Here is an 18,673-nt window from a genome sequence, read left to right as displayed (position 1 = left end):
ATTTCCCAGGGAAAACATAAAGCAGATTTTAAATATTCAAAGTTTTTTAGGCCTCCAGCATACAATACAATTTCTAGACCAATACACAGCTGAAATAGTTAGCTGTCATTTTCAGGCTCCATTTTTCAAGACTTCCTCAAAGCTGTAGGAAATAAAAATACTGAAAACAGTTCTTTCTGTCTGGTATCAAAAGGAAGATTTCCTACAACTCTTTCATCTTTGTAACCAGCTCTTTACTGTTTTATCTAATAACAGGCACTTTTCCAAAACTTATTCTCAGTTATGAATTTAACTGAAGATTCCCTACAGCATAAAAATTACAACTGTCTTTCAGGTAGAGCATGCTCCGTTTTACAAGCTCCACACTATCTGCCGACAATGACCTTATACAGAAGAAAGAAACACATTTCTCCCACATATGGAGATATCAGCATGATTAAAATGAACTAAACAGGTTAACTTCCATCAAGTGGCTTGGCAGAAGAGAAAACACTCAAACTGTATTTGGCTGTTCATTCCTAGTATGCTTCTAAAAAGACATTTCAATGATCTTTAAAAAGACTTTTTGGAATAGAAGTTCTTGATTTCACATTCTGTATCAAACCTCTCCAAACATAAGTGATCAGGCAGTACTCTTTCACAACTTTATCATGCTTCCTCCAGTATTTGAAGGCACCAGTTGAACTAAACACATCTAATTTTCTTTTGTTTTCCAGTGTTTGCATTTACATTATTTCCATTTGTTCTTATGTTTATCTTAGAAGATTTTTTCGCTTTCACAGCAATTCCCCATAGTATATTTCTACACACACATAAAGCCTCTCTGCTTTTCCTTTGCTAAGTAGTTTATTTTTTTTGTGACAAAGATATTGAAATATTACATAAGATGTCTCCTCACAAAAGTTCACTAATAACTTCCTTACAGTCCAACAATAACCTCTTCCTTAACAAAGTATAGTAGGTAAACCTTTAACTAGTTTCTCACCTATTTTATAATTCTTCCACTGATCTCCAATCTGCTGCATTCAACATACCACATACCTCACTCAAGAAGAAAGTACAGATAATTTTGATGCTCAAATGAATGAGGCAACTTTTGTATTGCTGAAAGATTAGAAAGCGTAGAGAGTGATAAATCTGAGGTGAGAGCCACTGGGCTAAGAAGTCATTCTTGAAAGCAACATATTGATGAGCACAGTACTAAAGCACTGTGCCATTGCTGCAGAAACAGCTTTGTAACAAAAGGGGTACTTTAAAAGTGAACTATGAGTCCCTTCTGTTATCTCTCTTCTCTTGCTGCACACTGCAAGTGGCCCAGAATTCCTTTTTCCCTTTCAGACATTTGGCTTGTGTTTTTAGGCGGGGACCCATTTAAGTCTAAGAAGGCTCATTGGCTTCCCTGTGCAACCACATCATATTCAGGGTAGTCCTATGCAAACAGACTTGTGTGTCTCTGCATTGTGCCACGAGTTCCCAGTTTACAGCTCAGACTCTGTTTTGAAGAAGGGCACCTAAGCTCTTTGCAGATCAGACTTCGTATTGAAAACAATATAGTCTCATTCACTAAACTCCATATTTCAGCTACAGCTGCAGACATAAACTAGCTTTCCACATAGCTAACTGCAGTATTTCTCTGTCCACTACCCAGTTAATTCACAATATAGCAAAACTGCTAAATGACATTGTTGACTGTTCCGTTTGCTGTTTTCCAAGAATGCTGCACTCTCCTTTATCCATTTAAATTCTAATTAAATAAATAAATGCAAATCCAGTAGTTTTGGAGCAATGCTGAGATGATACTCACTATTTATTCCATTATCACATTCCAATGTCCTGCATTTCCTTTGCTTTCTATTTAAACACGAACGAATATTTTCGATGTTTTCATTTTTACCCTTTTGACTTCTGTGCTTGACTTCAGTTGGTGATTAGTCCTTTCCCATTTCATTCCCTGAGGGCGCACTACTTATTATATGCTTTCTCGGATACGTGTTCACTCAGGACAGGAAATCTTTCCTCTGGTTTTTCTTATTTGGAATAAAAAGTTCAACATATTTTTACCATATCTGAGTTACAGAAATTTCTATTCTCTTCCACAATGAAGTTCCTGCTCTTGCACTTAATTTAGACCGCTGACTTGGAACCGCTGTGATCTGACCTTTACCACTATGTTCCACCCAAACAGCTCATGTAGTTTGTGTAACTTTTTGGTAACGATTTAGCAGAATAACCGAGTCCTACTGTTACCTCTCCAGAAACTAAGCTCTCACAACAGGCCTTCAACTTTTATGTCCCTTATAGAACCTTTAGCCTAACAATTTTTATATTGCATTAAGTCTCTATTGCATGTAAGTAGGCATTTTTCCCCAATTTCCTTTGCAGGTGTTTATAACCAGCCCTTCCCTGGGCAGCGCCAGGTGGCAGAGGGACACCTGCGGGCGCAGGTGGCAGCGGCAGCTCTGACTGGAAATGGTTGCTGTGCCTGCTCTCCCCGGGGTGCTGCTCAGAGGCTCGGTTCTCTCACAGCCGTGACACCCCCGAGGACAAAGGTTGTGGGGAATGGCTGTTAACGGCCACGCAAGCAGCACAACTCCGCAGACGACAGCCAGCTCGGCTCCCTCCTCCTCCAAGCCCCACGGAGCAAGGGGGCGCCCCGCCGCAGCCCCCCGAAGGTGCGCGATGACGCCCGGCGGGCACCGAGCTCCCCGCAGCGCTGCCCTCCCCGCCGGGCAGGCTGGGTAGCGTGCCGTGGTTACCGTTACTAGGCTGGCGGCGGAGGAGCGATGGTGAAGGAAACCATCCGGGTGTACGCGCGGCTGAAGCCCTTAGGGAGGCGGCAGCAAGCGGGGGTACGAGGGGGAGACGGGGGTGACACCGCCGGGGGTGCCCGTGGCGGTGGCTGGAGAGTGGGCCCGGGACCCCGCAGGCAGCCTCCGGCTGGGCAGGGGGGGAGCTGAGGGGTCGGGAAGGGGGAGGAAGAGCCACCGGCCTGTTCCCTGCAGCCTTGGCGAGTGAATACCATCGCCAAGTGCAGAAACTCTGGAATGTTTTTGTGAGGGTAAGGGGTGGGTTCCCCAGGGAAATCTTTTGGTGTGTGACAGAGTTTACACGATTAAACGTTGTTCTGAAGGAGGGGAATAAGTAGCACCCGGTACTTGTCTGTCGTTGCAAGAAATAATAAAAATAACGGAAGTGTCCCTCAGAAATAGCGCATTCCAATTTGAAATAAGCTCTGTTACTTCTGTCATAATCTTTTCAAACCTATTCCTTTTTTTTTTTTTTTTTTTTTTTGGAGGGATTTGCATTGGGTGCCATTTTTTGTTTGTGAATAACATCTCCGGTATTGAAGTGGTTTATTAAGCAAGTTACGTAAACATGACTACATTTCTGTTTCTTAGGGTATTGTTTATGTGACAACAAACAGGTCAGTGTTGGTATGTACTTGTTGAATGGTAGCTGAAGGAGAATACATGCAGTAAGGACTCTTCAAGTAGGGAGAATTATTCTACTTTGCTGTAGTACTTTGAAATACTGATTAGCTATAGTACACCTAAAGGCTGTGCTCTTTCATTGCTAAAACTACTTTAATTCACATCCATGCTTACTAGATTTATTCAGTTGATGATGACGAGAAATCCGTGTCCAGTCTGGAGATAATTGTGCCGCATGATTTAGCAGATGGGTTCGTCAATAATAAACGGGAGAAATACAAGTTCAAGTAAGTACAAGCCTTATCTCTGTGTAGGGGTTCAGGTAGACATATAGAATGAGATGAAAAACCTATTCCCCAAATTAAGTTTTAATTAATTTTTAATATAAAGGTATCTTTATACTGCTCCCTCAACAAGAGGAATACTACACCGTATTATGTTCTACAGCTGAATGATTGTGATAATATTTGATGAAGTTGTGTTTTGTTGTGTTTTTTGGTGGTTTTTTTTTTTTTTTTTAATCCATTGCATGTCATTATACATTTGAGTCTGATTTCAAAGACTGCATCTTCATTTATCAGTTCTTCCATTCTTACAGCTTGTTTTGAATTTGCCTTTGAAAACTGAGTGCAAGGCTGTTGTTTTTTTGTGACCTAATGAGTTGGCATAGGCTGGCTAAAGATGTCTTTATGTTAAACACTCTGTTTAAAAACAATGTCTCAAACATAACCAAAACAGTGTAAAAACAAACAACAAAAAACAAAACAAAAAAAAAGCAAAAGAGATTGTTAAAAGAAACAAAACCATCATACTAGAATGTAAACAATTTTTAGAAACTGAAAATACGTACCAGTATTATCAAACAAATATATTTTTTATCTTTTTGACAGAAAGCTTAGAGGCAAGATTTTAAAATGCTGCTGGTGGAAAAAAGCTAGATGTATAACTACTTCTAATAAATAGGTTGAGAATGTTTTTTCCAAGTTAAACTTTCCTTTATTTTTTTTTTTTTCAATATCAAATCAAGAAAATTTGTTGGTTTATACTATTAAAAAAAAAAAAAAGAGCCACAGATTAATATCTGTAGCTCAGCCTGATGTCACTTTACAATAAATCTGTTCTGCTTGGGAAGTGAGGAACTGTCTTCTCCAACTATATGCAAAACTATCTTAGATTGCAGATGCCCAAGCCAGCTGTAATGAATGCTGATTTTTTTTTGTTTAATCTTCATAATTTATTAAAAACCATAGAGATGGGTTTTGAGAAATACTATGACTTATTGTCCTTAAGGCAATACAAAAATGATGCTATGGATTAAGGATTTATGGATTTGTTTCCTCTGTAAAACTCATGTTTGCATACAGTCTGTCCTAGTCAGCTCAAACATTATTCTCTTCTGTTCTTACTTTCTCCTATGGAAATCAAACACCATTTTCCGAATGACTTTCCTAATTAAGGGTTAGCAGGATAGAATGTATGCCTCTGTATTTCATGTATCACATGTGTTTGACATGTAGACGCTGCATAATCCCTTGCAGTCCATGCTGCCTTTCTACATACCCAATATCCCTGGGACCTTTCTATATACCCTGTGAAGTTCTAGGTGAATATGCTGTTCCAGATAGGACAGACAACAAAGCAGGGCATGAGCAATACAGGAAGTTCTTGGAGTATGTTCACTCCTAAACTTCATGAAACTTGGTTAAAGAGCCAGTGAGGGTGAGAAGAACTGCTGCACCTTGTATTTCAAATATAGAACTGATCATGGATGTGAAAATCGAGGCTGCAGTGGCAATGGGATAGTGAAACTTAAGATCCTGAGGAGAGTAAGGCAGAAAGCAAAATCATAACTCTGGAAATTGTGAGAGCAAATTTTGGGCTGTTCAGGGACCTGCTTGAAAGAATCCAATGAGACACAGCCCTAGAGAGAAGAGAGGCCCAGGAGAGGCAGCTGTCTTTCAAGGATCACCTTCTTCAGGCTCAAGAACTGTCCATCCCAATGACCAGGAAATGAAGCAGAAGCAGCAGGGAGCCTGTATGGATGCATGCTGAAATGAGCTGAGCTGCTGGGCTCAGAGGGTTGTCATCGGGGGTACAAAGTCCAGGTGGATGCCAGTCATTAGTGGTACTAACTACTAGTTAGTAGTTAATATGGGGGTGCAATGCTATCTGACATCTTTATTAATGACCTGGATGATGGGACCAAGCATACCTTCAGCAAATTTGCATGCAACACCAAACTGAGATGGGTGGCTGATGTACAACCTGGTTGTGCTGCTGTTCAGAAGAACACTGAGTGGCCGGAGAAATGAGCCACTAGGAATCTCATGAAGTTCAGCAAAGGGAAATGTTGAGTCCCGCTCCTGGAGAGGAAGAAACATGTTCACTAGTACAGGCTTGTAGTTGACTGGATGGAAATCAGACTTGCAGAAAAGTACCTAGATTGCTGTTTCCAATTTTGAGCCCCAGGAAAGGGACACAAAGATGACTAAAGGACAAGAGCATCTGATGTATAACAAGAGGCTGAAATTGCTAGAAGAAAAGTTGAAGGGACTCATCAATCTCATCAGGGAAAGTAAAGAAGGTGGAGCTGTATGCTTCCTAGTGGCACCTGGTAACAAGGTGAGGGTTAACGGGCACAAACTGAAGTATGGGAAATTCCATTCAAGCATAAGAAAAAAAACTTTTCTTACTGTGGGGGTAAGCAAATACTGCCATGGGTTGCCTGGATATATTGTGGAGTCTACGTATATAGAGAGAACTATACCTGACAGGACAGAATCTTGCTCTAGTTGACCCTCCTTTGAGCAGGGGAATTGTAGAAGATGAGCTCTTGTGACATCAAATATTCTATGATTCTGTAAGGCTACTGCAGATATTTTGTATAGTAATTGGAGGAATAAAAAAAATGAGTTAAGTATTTCCTTGTGATGATTACAGTAAGTATGCAACAGAAAGAAGGAACAAGTTATGAGAGAATTTGGACATGGCTACGCTGGTGGGACACTCTATTTAATTGTAGTGTAATCTATTTATCCAGGTTTCAGTGTGGTGCCAGTTACAAACACTGATTCTCTTGATAGATCTAAATTACAGATATTTTTTTTCTAAGCCACATCATTTTATCAGAGGATTTTATTGTGTAGTTCTTGTCAATGCAGCACTGTGTACAGCCTATTTATATACAATAGTACAACAGCATGCTTTGGGTAAGACTACAGGGAAAACATTGTACTAAGTTATGTAAGCCTCATGATGTAAACATTGACTGTTACAAACACAAACAAAAATGTATGAATCAAGCAGTGTTTTTAGATTCTGAGCAATTATTATTTGATTAATATTTTCAGATTTCAGAAAATTTTTGATCAAGAGGCAAAACAAGATGTGGTTTTTGACAGCATTGCCAGACCAGTGGCAGAATGGTATGTTGTTCTTGCGAGTGATCAGGGTAACACAGGGTCAAAAATCGCTTTCACTGTATGACTTGGAGGAGAGCTAGCAAGTGTTTGATTCATTGTTGTAAAAATGTATTGATAATTTAATTTTTCTAAATACTGACATATCTGAATCTGGGAGATTGTATGTGTGTTAAGGTTTCATCATAAAATCCTAGAGTAGTACTGCTGCTGTTTTCTCCTGTTGCATAGGCATAGCAATTCATGTCTAGTTAGTTCTTGTCTATAATATAAACTCACTGTATTACATTAGTGTAAAAAAAAAATAAAATAAAATAAAAATAAATTCTATATGGTTCCATTAGTTACAGAATGGTTAGTATTGGAAGGGATCCTTGGAGGATGTTTGGCTCAACTCCCAAAAGGGGAAAGCCTAAAAAAAAATAACCTCCCTGTTTCATTAAGTAGATACACCCAAGAACCAGCATCTGTGGTGGTATTTTCAATTTTTGCTCATTATTACAGTCCTGATGTATAAGGCCGTGGTTTTTGCAGTATATATTTTCTCTTCCATGTTATAATCAAACAATGCTTGTATTTCAGAGTTCACAAAGGCAAGTGTTTAAAACTGATGTAGAAGGTTTCCTTACTCATTGTGTGGATTGAATGCCACTCTCAAGCAGGTGGATTTTCTAATGTGCCACTCTCTGTATTCACCTAAGGTCCATACTGCTGAAGTCAGTACTAGTTTTCTGCTTTAGGAAAACAGACATCCTCAATTTGATACTTAGGTCTTTCTCATGTTGTTCCCTGGGTGTAAAAATATGCTTAACTCTTTATAATTTTGTTTTCCTGTTGATTTTTTTTTTCAAATGCTTGTTTTTCCCTCAATTTTCTGCTTAAAATTCCCACATAAAACAGGAAGGGAATTGACAGTGAAAATGAACGGCCAGTGAAATTGAATCTTCACTAGAATAAGATAAATACACTTTTTTTTTTTGTATTCTTTCATGGAAAATGTATTTCTTTGCATACCTGACTATACCTTGTATAGTTTTTGGTTAACTCATTTACTTAAAATATTTATGGCTTTAACAATGACTGAAGGTAAAAACGTTTATATCTTATATAATTGTGCTTGGAAAGAGAACTGTTAAAACTCCTTGTTGCACACTATAGATTGAATTATCCTCATTAAAACTCATAGTATCAAAGCTAGCTAGTAACAGACACTTTTTAGAGACATTATTTATTTATTTATTTGGAATGGTTCACTAGAATATGGAAGAGTTTTCCAGCTGTAGTTCACCTGTGTAGTGCTCCAACAAACATGAATTTGTGGTGTTTTCCTTTATTTCAGTGTTGACAGATATGGGATTTCTATTCATCTATTTGATTCATTATGTAGACTTTATTTTTTTTGTGGACTCTAAATACATAAATACTATTGAATTAATCATGCGTAGGCATAAAATTATGTCCAAACAGCTGTCTTCATCTTTAACACTAAAGTTGATTACACATTCTTAACTGAATCAAGAAAATGTTGACATCTCTGAAGGTTAAGGTGTTAAGGCTAACATTCAAAATAACGTGTTTGTTGTTGCTGATAATGTTGAAGGAAAACGCTACTTGTGTTTTTAGGTTATACTTGAAGTATATTCCTGTTTCTCATCCTTTACCTTCATTTTTTTACCCTTATTTAGGCAAAAATATATATTTGGAAATGTCTTTGTAGTCATGATGTTCCTTCCCTAATGGAGTCCTTAATTGTTGCTGAAATGTATTTTACTCTATAGTAAATGACTCAATTTTCCTTTCCATTGAGAGGACAATGAGAATCATTCTGTTACTTTGATAGACCAGACTTCCATAACAAAATTGTCATTCTTTCTTATTTCTTTCTAAGTTGATATTCTCTTCCAGGGAAAAACTGTTGAAAATACATTCATTTTGGATGTTGGAGTTACTTTAAGCAAATACTTTTTGTCTGCGTATTGCCAGGGAAAAGTAGCAGGAAAGTATCAATGAAATAGTTCAGTGACATTTTGAGGCTCTTCGCCATGCATGCTTACAGTGATGAGAAAACTCATTTACACACTTGAATGCTCAGAAAAGAAATCTTGGGCATGGCTTAAACTAGAAACAGCAATACAGTGTTCAGGACTCTAAAATCTTTCTAGTTTGTTCTTGGATGGATGAAAACTGGATGCAACTTTTTTCTTTCCCCTCCCTTTTAAATTTGCTTTCTTTGATGTTGGGCCACTACTTTTCTCTCTAAATCCAGTTACATTGTCATCCCGCCTGTGGTTTCACAGAGGCACCAGACATTAGTTCATTTAATTTACTTTTTCAGTCAAAAGTGGCAGTCTCTGTTAACCATTATAAGCATGTGATTTGCTTTATTTTTTTATTATTATTATTCTATTTTGCTAATGCTTGAGTCATCTCTTATTTGGTTTTATTTTTTCCTTCTTCCTGTTCTTTCCTTTTCATTTTAAATTTATATTCTTGATTTATTTATTTTTTTTGTGCAGAGCCAACTTTAAGAGGCAGAACTAGCTCTTCGACTTTCTCAAAAGATGAGGAAATAAATAACATCCTTTTATAGTTTGCTAACAGTTAAGCATTGCTCTAGTTCAACAACAGAACCAAGTTTCTCATAGTGCTTCAAATATCATGATGATGAATACAATCAAATTATGTGGAAAATCTTAGTGCTTTTCAGTTTTGTTTTCAGTTCTGATGTGACTGATAATTTGTGTTGGCTTATTAAAGAATAATATCAAAATATTTCTTTTTAGGCATAATCATAGAAATTAGAGACAGCCAAAATATTTCTAGCCCAATAGTAGTCACCTATGTTGTGTTTTTAGAAGTCTTACAGCTTCCATGATAATGTTCTTGTTGCTGCACATCGAAGTTTCTTGTGGTGTTCTATATTTATCTTAAGAACTGCTGTTTGTATATACAACCTATTTCCCTTTACTCTGTTTTTTCCATTCTGCTGCTTATTCATACAGAAAATGCAGTAAAAATATAATGTTTTTATGCAAAATAATGTTGACTATATTTTGTAATGCATTTCTTAGCAGTTTTAGAAAATACTTTACCAGTAATTTAAAATGTTTGGAAAACATTTGAATTGCTAGATTGTCTTGAAATGCAAAGCCACAGAGTATAAACCAAACCAGGACATTACTATCTATACTAAGTATGCTTATAGAATTTTCTCCTTTGTTTTTCTGTTATTATAATTTTCCTTTCTTCGTGTGTAAGTCTGTAAATAAAATAATATAACAAAAGTATTTGGACTTGCTGTTCTTTTTTCCCCCTCCTCTCTCTAACACCTCAGGGATTTATGTTTTACTAGGTAATCAAGGAAAATAATCTCTCTGCAAGTTTCTTCAAATTAATGGAACTTCAGTCAGTAAAGAGGATGCTAATTTACTCTCAAACTATACGTTACTTTTGACTGTCTAATTCAGACTAATGCTGGATTTGTTTTACTTTCACAGACTTCAGTAGGGTTTTATATTAATAATCACTCTGTAATTTGAACTCTTAGATGAGAAATTCCTTGAAACGTGAAATCTGACTGAATTTACAAGATTTTTCAATATATAATTTATTTTTTCCAAATGAAATGTTTCTGTATAAATTGTGGCCTCTTGTATTGAATGTAACAGAGTACAAGAAATACAAAGATTCTTAGATAATGTAGGCTCTTTATTTCTGAGTTTTTATGGTTCTTCATTACTTTTAAAGCTAATTATTTGGGACAGTTAAAAAGCCATATATTTGCATCTTTTTATGGCAATGAGAACATTTTCTTTATGTTTCTAATAGAAGGCCTTTTCATATATGGTACCTTAATGTGAATTTCACTTAGCAAAGAGAATGTGGAATTAGTGGGGGTATTCCTTTGATCTTATGTAGACTGCAGACTATTTCATGCTTCCAAATCTGATGCAATTTGTAGTCTTGTAATGTGGACCTTATATTGGATGTGGACACATGCAACATATCAGATATTTAAAACAGCTTGTACTCTTACAACTAATGGTATTGAAACTATCTTCAGGAATAAATCAAAATATAATTGCAGGAAATGTGTAATAGGAGAGCAAAAAGTAAAAGAGACATAATTATTTATTATGTAATAGCCAGAAATTGCCATCAAATTGGATATTCATTGTTTTGCATCAGGAAACTTAGTGATATTTTCTTCTGAATAAATTTAAACTTCAAAAAAAAGTATAGGACTCATTCTTTTGAGGGGTCAAATTATGCACTTTTTTTTTTTTAATGAGACTTGAAGTAGATAATAGCTTCCCTACCTATATCTCCTGGTGCTTCACTGGGGTCATAGTGCATCTTCTAAGGAACATAATTCAGACTAAACTTTCTTATTTGGATTCATCTTACCTAAGCAAGATTTTGGAATGCCTATATGCATTAATTCATCTATGTCCCTGTCCCACCAAACTGTATTCTGATACACAGTCTTCTCCCATATGAAATTTCTTCTACTGGAAATGCTAATGCTCCCTTACAAGAAGGGCGAAGTATTTTATTTCCACTCTTAGTTGCATCAGTTTGAGTTATTTCAAGTCTCTGACTAGTCTTAATTATAAGCAAGGAATGAGAGAAAGAAAGTTAAGTCGTCTCAGAAAAGAGCAATTTGTGTGGGCTGTCTATATTTCAAGGCTGTATTTGAAAATACTGGCAAATAAAAATAGCATCATCAGTAATATACATTCACTTCACTTCTTTCTTGTGTAGTGCTTTTCCACATTACTGCCTACTAGATTTTTATAGATATATGCATTAAAAAAGGTGTCTTGCATTAATAAGTGTCTTCAGAATAGATGCAATTTCAAAAGGAGTTTATGGAGATAGTCCTTTAAAACCGACTGACCCTAACCAGGAGATGTAACATGCTATGTTTTCCATGCATAGTCTTCTCTTCTGAGCAATACAAACGTGGAGAAGTTAGTTATGTAGCTTGAGTAGGAGAGTTAAAGGAAACATCAAATCTTGGAATGAAATGATCATAGATTGTGAGACAACATTTGCTTAAGTGTTTGTTTTTATGAAGAACAAGCAATTTACAGATCACTTACAAATTTTGCTAAGTTATCAAGACAGTCCACTTTTAACTCAGTGATGTCAGATATCCAGGTAGCGTGTTAGAAATCTGCCTGTTGTGATACGAAGTAATTTCCTTTCTGAAAGGAGTATTCAAGGCCAAGACTCCTCAAAAATAGCAGCAGTAATTGGCTACCATATTAATCTGGTGTAGACTAACAAAATTCAGCTATGCTCCCTATGGAAATAAAAAAAAAAAAAAAAAAAAAAAAATTTGTTAGTGTTAAGGAATAGGAAGTGCCCAGTGTATTCCATCTAGACCACTTTTTTAATATTTTATAAAAACATTAAGCACCAAAAAATCCTCAACTAAGGATGACAGATGTTTCTTAAAACAAATGTCAGATCTTCAAGGGCTCATGTTAATTTTAAGCATTCTCATACAAATGAAAGAACTGTTGAATTGAGTATTTTTCACAAGTCTTTTGGATACATGTAAAGTATAGGATGCTGTTTCTCCACTATTTTTACTTGCATTCCTTCTCTCTTCTGTCCTCCCCTTTGCTTTTGGTTTTATTTTAATCAGATGCAGCGTGTTGCTTCTGCACTGTAGATAGTGTTGGCTGGTACAACAGGTTGTTGAGTGTCATAGTTGGAAAAAATAATTGCTTCCAATACAGTGAGCTCATGAAGACAGTTTTAGTATTGAGATGTCAATAAAATGTCAGCTCATTTAAGTCACGATGCAAAATGATCAAATAATTAAAATCCTGGAAGATCCATGTGATACAAGTCACTTACCTGTTTTTTAGTCCTGGCACAATGTCTCCCTAACCAGTTTAAAATCACTTTACAACAGCTACTAAAAGCATCAAAGCTGGCATTTTCATAAAGACTTTTTAAATCTTCATGCTAATATGATTAAATGAAGAATGCCTAGGAAAATAACTGTGATTTAGTAGTAGTTGTTTTGCTTTCATTTCTTTGCTTTTGGTTAGTTTGTTTTGTTGTGGTTTTTGTTCTTGTTTTCCTGAAATGTTGGTAAGGTGTATTAAATTGTATTATTTGTGGATTTTGTGGAAGGTGGTCATTGTTTATTAATTAAATGGTAGGCTTCTGTGACCAAGTAGTTACTTTGACCCCAGTGTGTTTGTGATGCAGTGGCTTGCCTAACCTGCACTCAGGCATACAGCACAGCTGTATTATTGCTAATGTGGCTTAGATACAAAAATAACCAATAGAATCCATATACAGTAAAAGGACACTTAATTGTTGGTTGTAAGCTAGAAATAAAAATAGCTTAAAACATCCCCTAAATTGAGAAATTGGAGCAGGAATGGTTGTAGTTCTTGAAAGTGTTTACAAGTATGAGGCAATAAAAAGTAAACAAACAAACAAACAAACTTCATTGTTCCATCTCAAACAGCTATTAGTCCTGTTTATTTTGACTTAAATTGCAGTTCAGACTTGTTCAAGAATGTTGCTTATTGTAGGCTACAATTTGATAGGTTTGATCAAGAGTATATTTGTGTTACTTATCTTCTGCAGTGCTTAGGGTGAAGTTTTAAATATATTTAAGAATTTCAGTTAAAATAGGAAATTATATCACAGCTTGCTATCTTAGGAAATCTCTTTTGAAAATTCTGAGGAAATGCTTGTACCAGGGTCTCAGAAACACAGTTACATGCACATTTGGAAATTGGTGTTATTTTTGAAATATGAGGCATTACCAAAGCAGATTTGTTTCATAAATCTGGCAAAAGTATAAAGGGAAAAAAAGGCATTCTGAGATGCTTTGTTTATTTTAACTAAATAGAAATTTAATCTGAGTTCCAAATGATAGAAGATACCTAAATGCTGAATTTTTGTAAAGACAAATCCTCCCTGAAAACTGCTTTTCCAGATCCTGCAAATCAAATTTGTTCTTCTTTTTATTATAAATACCATGTCTGTGAGCTGGTTTTGCTAGGGTTATACTGATATGTTTATATATTTATTTATTTTATGTGTAAAATTATTGTGAATTAAAGTTTTCTGAGACAGGAAGAAGGAAAGAGCGGTATTGGTAAAATATTTAAGGCAGCAAGAACTGAGGGCTTACAAAATATAAAGATCAAAGTGTTTTCCACTCTTTTCAGTATTCTAATGTTTTCATACCTGTTGAATGACCACCTACCTTTACATTACCAGTCACTTAAAATGAAGTTTCAGAACTCAGGTTAAAATAATAGTAGGAATCTGAAATAAACTAGTAAAAGCAAAGTAATTAATTTTTAAAGCTGTGATTTGTTTCTGATTCCGAGGCATTTCTCTTATTTATATATAAACACTCACAGAATTTAGTCTTTATTTAATAAGGCCCCTTCTCATTAGAGCATTTAAATATTTTTTTTATTTATTCAAATTATAGACTTAGTAAAAACCTTTCACTTTGAACTTTTTCATTTTAAAGCAAAATAATAATAAAAATGACAGATGTCTTAAACACATCTGTGTAAGTGATCTTTCTAATCCCTTTGAAGACTGGAAGGTATGCCTTGCCATAGAAATTAAGTGTCAGAGCAGGCAAATCTTTATGCTTAGGTTTTGTCTTCTGTGTTGCTGTGATGGCTTTTGGTGTTCCAGATAGGCTTCATCCACCAATTGCAAAGAAGAGATTTCAGCATTCTTCTCTAATATCTGCTAATGTCAAAAGTTTGAGAATAAAGTCAGCACTGTTTCCTCAGCTTTTTTGTAGTGAATTGAGCTTTGGGGTAACAAAAAAGGAATCAAAATATTCTGACTTCCCTGAGAAAGGTTGTCGTATTGGTGGTTATAAACTGATGCTTTGAGACTGATCTTAACTAAAGTAGAGTTTTGGCATGTTTTTAGGGATTGGTAAGGACTGTTTACATTTTCCTTCCACTGATGATGATTTTGTGTAAATTATGCCTACTGCTAACGTACTCTCTTAAATTCATATAATTAGGTTGGAAGGGATCTCTGTAGGTCATCTGGTTCTGTCTCCTGAGTGGAGCAAGACTAGCTTTGGAGTTAGACCAGGTTGCTCAGACCCACGAGAGCTTTGAAAATATCCAGAGATAGGGATTCTACAACCCATTTGGGCACCAGTTCCAGGGCTTAACTGCTCTTACTGTGGAGAACATTTTTGTTATACCCACTTGGAATATCCTCTTGTACATCTTGTGACCACTGTTCTACCACTGTAAGCCTCTTCTTCATGATGATCCATTAGGTAATGGAAGATGACAATTAGGTACATGTATAGTCTTCTAATCTCCATACTGACAAAAACAGCTTCCTCAAGCTTCCCCTTGAGTTATGTGCTCCAACCTGAACAAATTTGGTTCTGTCAAACTCTCTTCAGTTTCTTTATAGCATCCATCTTAGACTGGGTAGTCCAAAACTGAACACAGAACTCATTTGACAGTTCATTTTATTATTATTATTTTTTAAATCTTGTAGTTTCATGCTAACTGTTGTGTTTGATTCAACAAAATATACTCGGTGTAACAACAGAGGAAGCAGACTTCTTCTTTGTTATACTTAGGCATAAACCAGCCTGCAGTCATATTAACAATGAGCACAGAAACAAATGAAAAGTTCTGTGTTCATAAACTTTAAATAGAACAAATGATCATCATGGTAAATTAAAACAAAATGTACCCAGAAAAAATAACCACAACAAAACAACCTCAGTCTGCTTTCAACCTCTGTCTGCTGTCACAGGGTTTTATGCCACTCTTTATATTGTCTCAGATACTTAAGGACAAAGTACTAAATGCTATTTTGAACTGCTGTAACTACCCATAAATTGTCAAGCTCCTGCTTGAGGAGTTTTTCGCTTAAGGAATGTTAACCAGTTGTAAACATAATGGATCTATCAATTTAAGTAGAATTGCTTGTATGAGTTAGACTTCCGTATCATGCCTTTCATTTAGGAATTATGCATCTTTCAGGCATGAGGTAAGTCTGCTGAGTGACTGAAAATGTCAGTACATATCTTTGTAACAGAAATATATTTAAACAGGGATCTAAATTGATATTTTAACAAAAAGTTAATTTCTTAATGTGCACAGTTTTTAAATTTCCGCTAATTATGACTATGTTAGAAAGCTTAAGTTAACTAATAACTGAGTAAGAAAACTTGAGGAAAAAGATGATGTGGCCTTGCTCTCTTTTAACTACATTCATAGATCAGTTTGTATTACAAAGAAGAGTGATAATTGATACAGAGTTTATACCATCAGCTTTTGCTTAACAAGGGAAGAGGCGGGGTCCCTTAATATAATCAGAAAAGCAGTAATTCACTGAAGCATCGAGTGTAGTCTTGTTTTCACACAATTATATAATCTATTTATATATATATATATATATGTATATATATATAATCTAGTCTAATAAAATACACTACCTCTCTTTAAACTATCTGTTTTTTCTTATGTCGTTAGACCATATAGTTTCAGGCACAGTGTTATAGCAATGGTTTAAACAATGCTATTTATAATGGCCATTTCATATCAACTATTTTTTTCTCTACACTATGGGTTTTTAATGACTGTCTTGCCGTTGATAAGGGACTTTTTAAAACAGCACCAGTTCAATATTCTATCAGTGACTTTTTTTCCCATCAGTTTCTTGAAGTCCAAAGGGCAGAAGACAAAATATGTTATAACTCCATTTCCATAAAGCCAAAATTTGTTTTCTTGAGAAGGTGTCGTTACATAAGCTTTTGTGTAGCAGATTTAAGACAATTAAACAGTATTAAGGTTGTAATGAAAATGGAATAATTAAGGAACATTTTCTTCAGCTTGCTTCTTACTTTTTTTTATGTCTCTTCTCCAAAGCAAGACAAGTATTAAAATTAAGACTATTCCAAATTAATGGAAAAAAAAAATATTAAAACTTTTGTAGAATGCATATTGGGAGTTCTTAAAGTATCAGAGGTGCTTCTGATACATGGCAGATATGTTTAAATACTGTAGTGGGTTTAGGTATCTACACTAGCAAAAACAAATTGCATCAAATTGTCCCACAGTGAGGACCTCACCTAGAACTCAGTGAGATTATTGAAAAGGTGGTCATTGACTGGAAGGAGCTTTGGTTCATGGTCTTGTTATATAATACTTCAGAGGAATCTTTCTCAGTGTAATTTCTAAACCTCTATTGGTTATTTCAGCATTCTGTTTTTTAAAATATTGAAAAGTATTACCTTTTCTGTCTCAAAGATTGTTATTGTGGAAGAATTTCACAGTAGCGTGTCACAGGTTGCAGGTAGAACTTGAAAATGTTTTGCTTTTCCCATGACAACATGATAAATTGTGTTACCATCATAATATATGACTAAGCATATAGTAGTGTGGTCAAGTTAATCTCCTTAGTCAGTTGTGTGCGTAAACTACCTTTCCTTTGGAAAAAAGGTGTGATTTCAATTGCATGGTATAAGGAGGACATATTTGTGTTTAAAAAATGCTGCTAATTAACTTTGTAAGGTCAAGCACAAGCTTTTGTAATTATGAAAACCAACAGCAGTTTTCCAGTGCTTAACTAGAACAGATTCATTCAGTTCTTAGAGTAAAATGTAAGAGAAGATCTTTTTTCCATGTTAAAATCATCTTGAAGTGAACATATAATTACATTGAAAATAATATTTCAGAAAAAAAAAAAAAGACTTAGGGCTATAGTAAAACAATATTCCTTCAAAGATTAGGGGTTGCTTGCCCACACTTCATGTCATTATTTCATTAAAATTGGTATTAGCTGTTGATACTATCAACAATTTTCTTGTTGGTTCACTAATACTTCCTTGTTTTGTCCTAGTGTTTTATCTTCTTGTAGTGAAGGCTAAATTTACCAAAGTGTTACAAATGCATGCCTGCATGTTCTAGCATGTAAGAAAAATGAATAATCTGAATTTGCTAACACAGTGAAACAAAGGTACAATTTTGACAAGTTTTGGTCATTGTATTTTAAAATCTATTACCCTCTATAATGGGCCATACTGAGGTGGATATTTATTATGAAAAAAAAGATGACCCTCCAGGAACTCTGTCAATCACAACAGGAGCAACTTTGATGTAATATACCATAGACAGATTTCTCCAACAATATTTTAGCTAATGTGTCTGGAAGTAGTTCATGAACTTGTGAACAGGGAGCTGTACAACATTGCATAAGTTCTTGAAAGATCTTTTCAGCAAAGCTTCTCCTTGGATTATATGTCTTTGATGTGTTTTGTTTGAAGTAGTTAAGAGACAGTTTATTCAATAAAGTGTATCTTTAACTATGCTAAAACTCAGCTTCCTGGAGGGGGGAAAAAAATACAAAGTTTTGGACATTGTGGTACAGGGCGGTTCTGGATGTTGTGGACAGAGTATGAATGAAACTATCCTTCTAGTACATCTTTTATGTATGCATATTTTGAAGCCTTCAGAATATTGCCATCAATAACCATATCAAGCCATTTACTTTGAAATGCTAAGTTTAAAAAAGTTTTGGGATTTGTGTTCAGAGCATCTGATGTGTGACACATGCTTTGCCTAGGTGAGTATAGATTTTGCAGAAATGTCAGAAAAGAGCAGTTGATGCTCTACAGCCTTTTCTAGTAGAGAATCAGGTCCAATACTGTAAAGGGACAGCAGCTTTAATTTGCAGATGAGAATCTTTAAGGATCCTTTTGAATTATGGATTCAATTCTTGGTGGATGCTGTGTAGAAAATAAACTCTTTTCCTATCATCTCATAATGATGAGAC

At 35.5% G+C, this 18,673-nt stretch overlaps 1 protein-coding gene across 1 annotated transcript in view; it reads left to right on the top strand.

The window, feature by feature from the left end:
- Positions 1-2,783: 2,783 nt before the first annotated feature.
- KIF6 (kinesin family member 6) overlaps positions 2,784-18,673 on the top strand; it is a gene marked incomplete at both ends in the record, with an annotated part of 172,226 nt that continues 156,336 nt past the window's right edge. The window contains 3 exons of the mRNA XM_084283351.1: positions 2,784-2,849; positions 3,609-3,718; positions 6,782-6,856. Of these exons, the coding sequence (XP_084139477.1) occupies positions 2,784-2,849; positions 3,609-3,718; positions 6,782-6,856 (251 nt within the window). The remainder of the gene's footprint in view (positions 2,850-3,608; positions 3,719-6,781; positions 6,857-18,673) is intronic.

Source organism: Netta rufina (assembly GCF_964035555.1).
Source record: "Netta rufina genome assembly, chromosome: 3".
In the NCBI taxonomy this organism is placed as follows: domain Eukaryota; kingdom Metazoa; phylum Chordata; class Aves; order Anseriformes; family Anatidae; genus Netta; species Netta rufina.
This window is presented reverse-complemented; position numbering and strand designations above follow the sequence as displayed.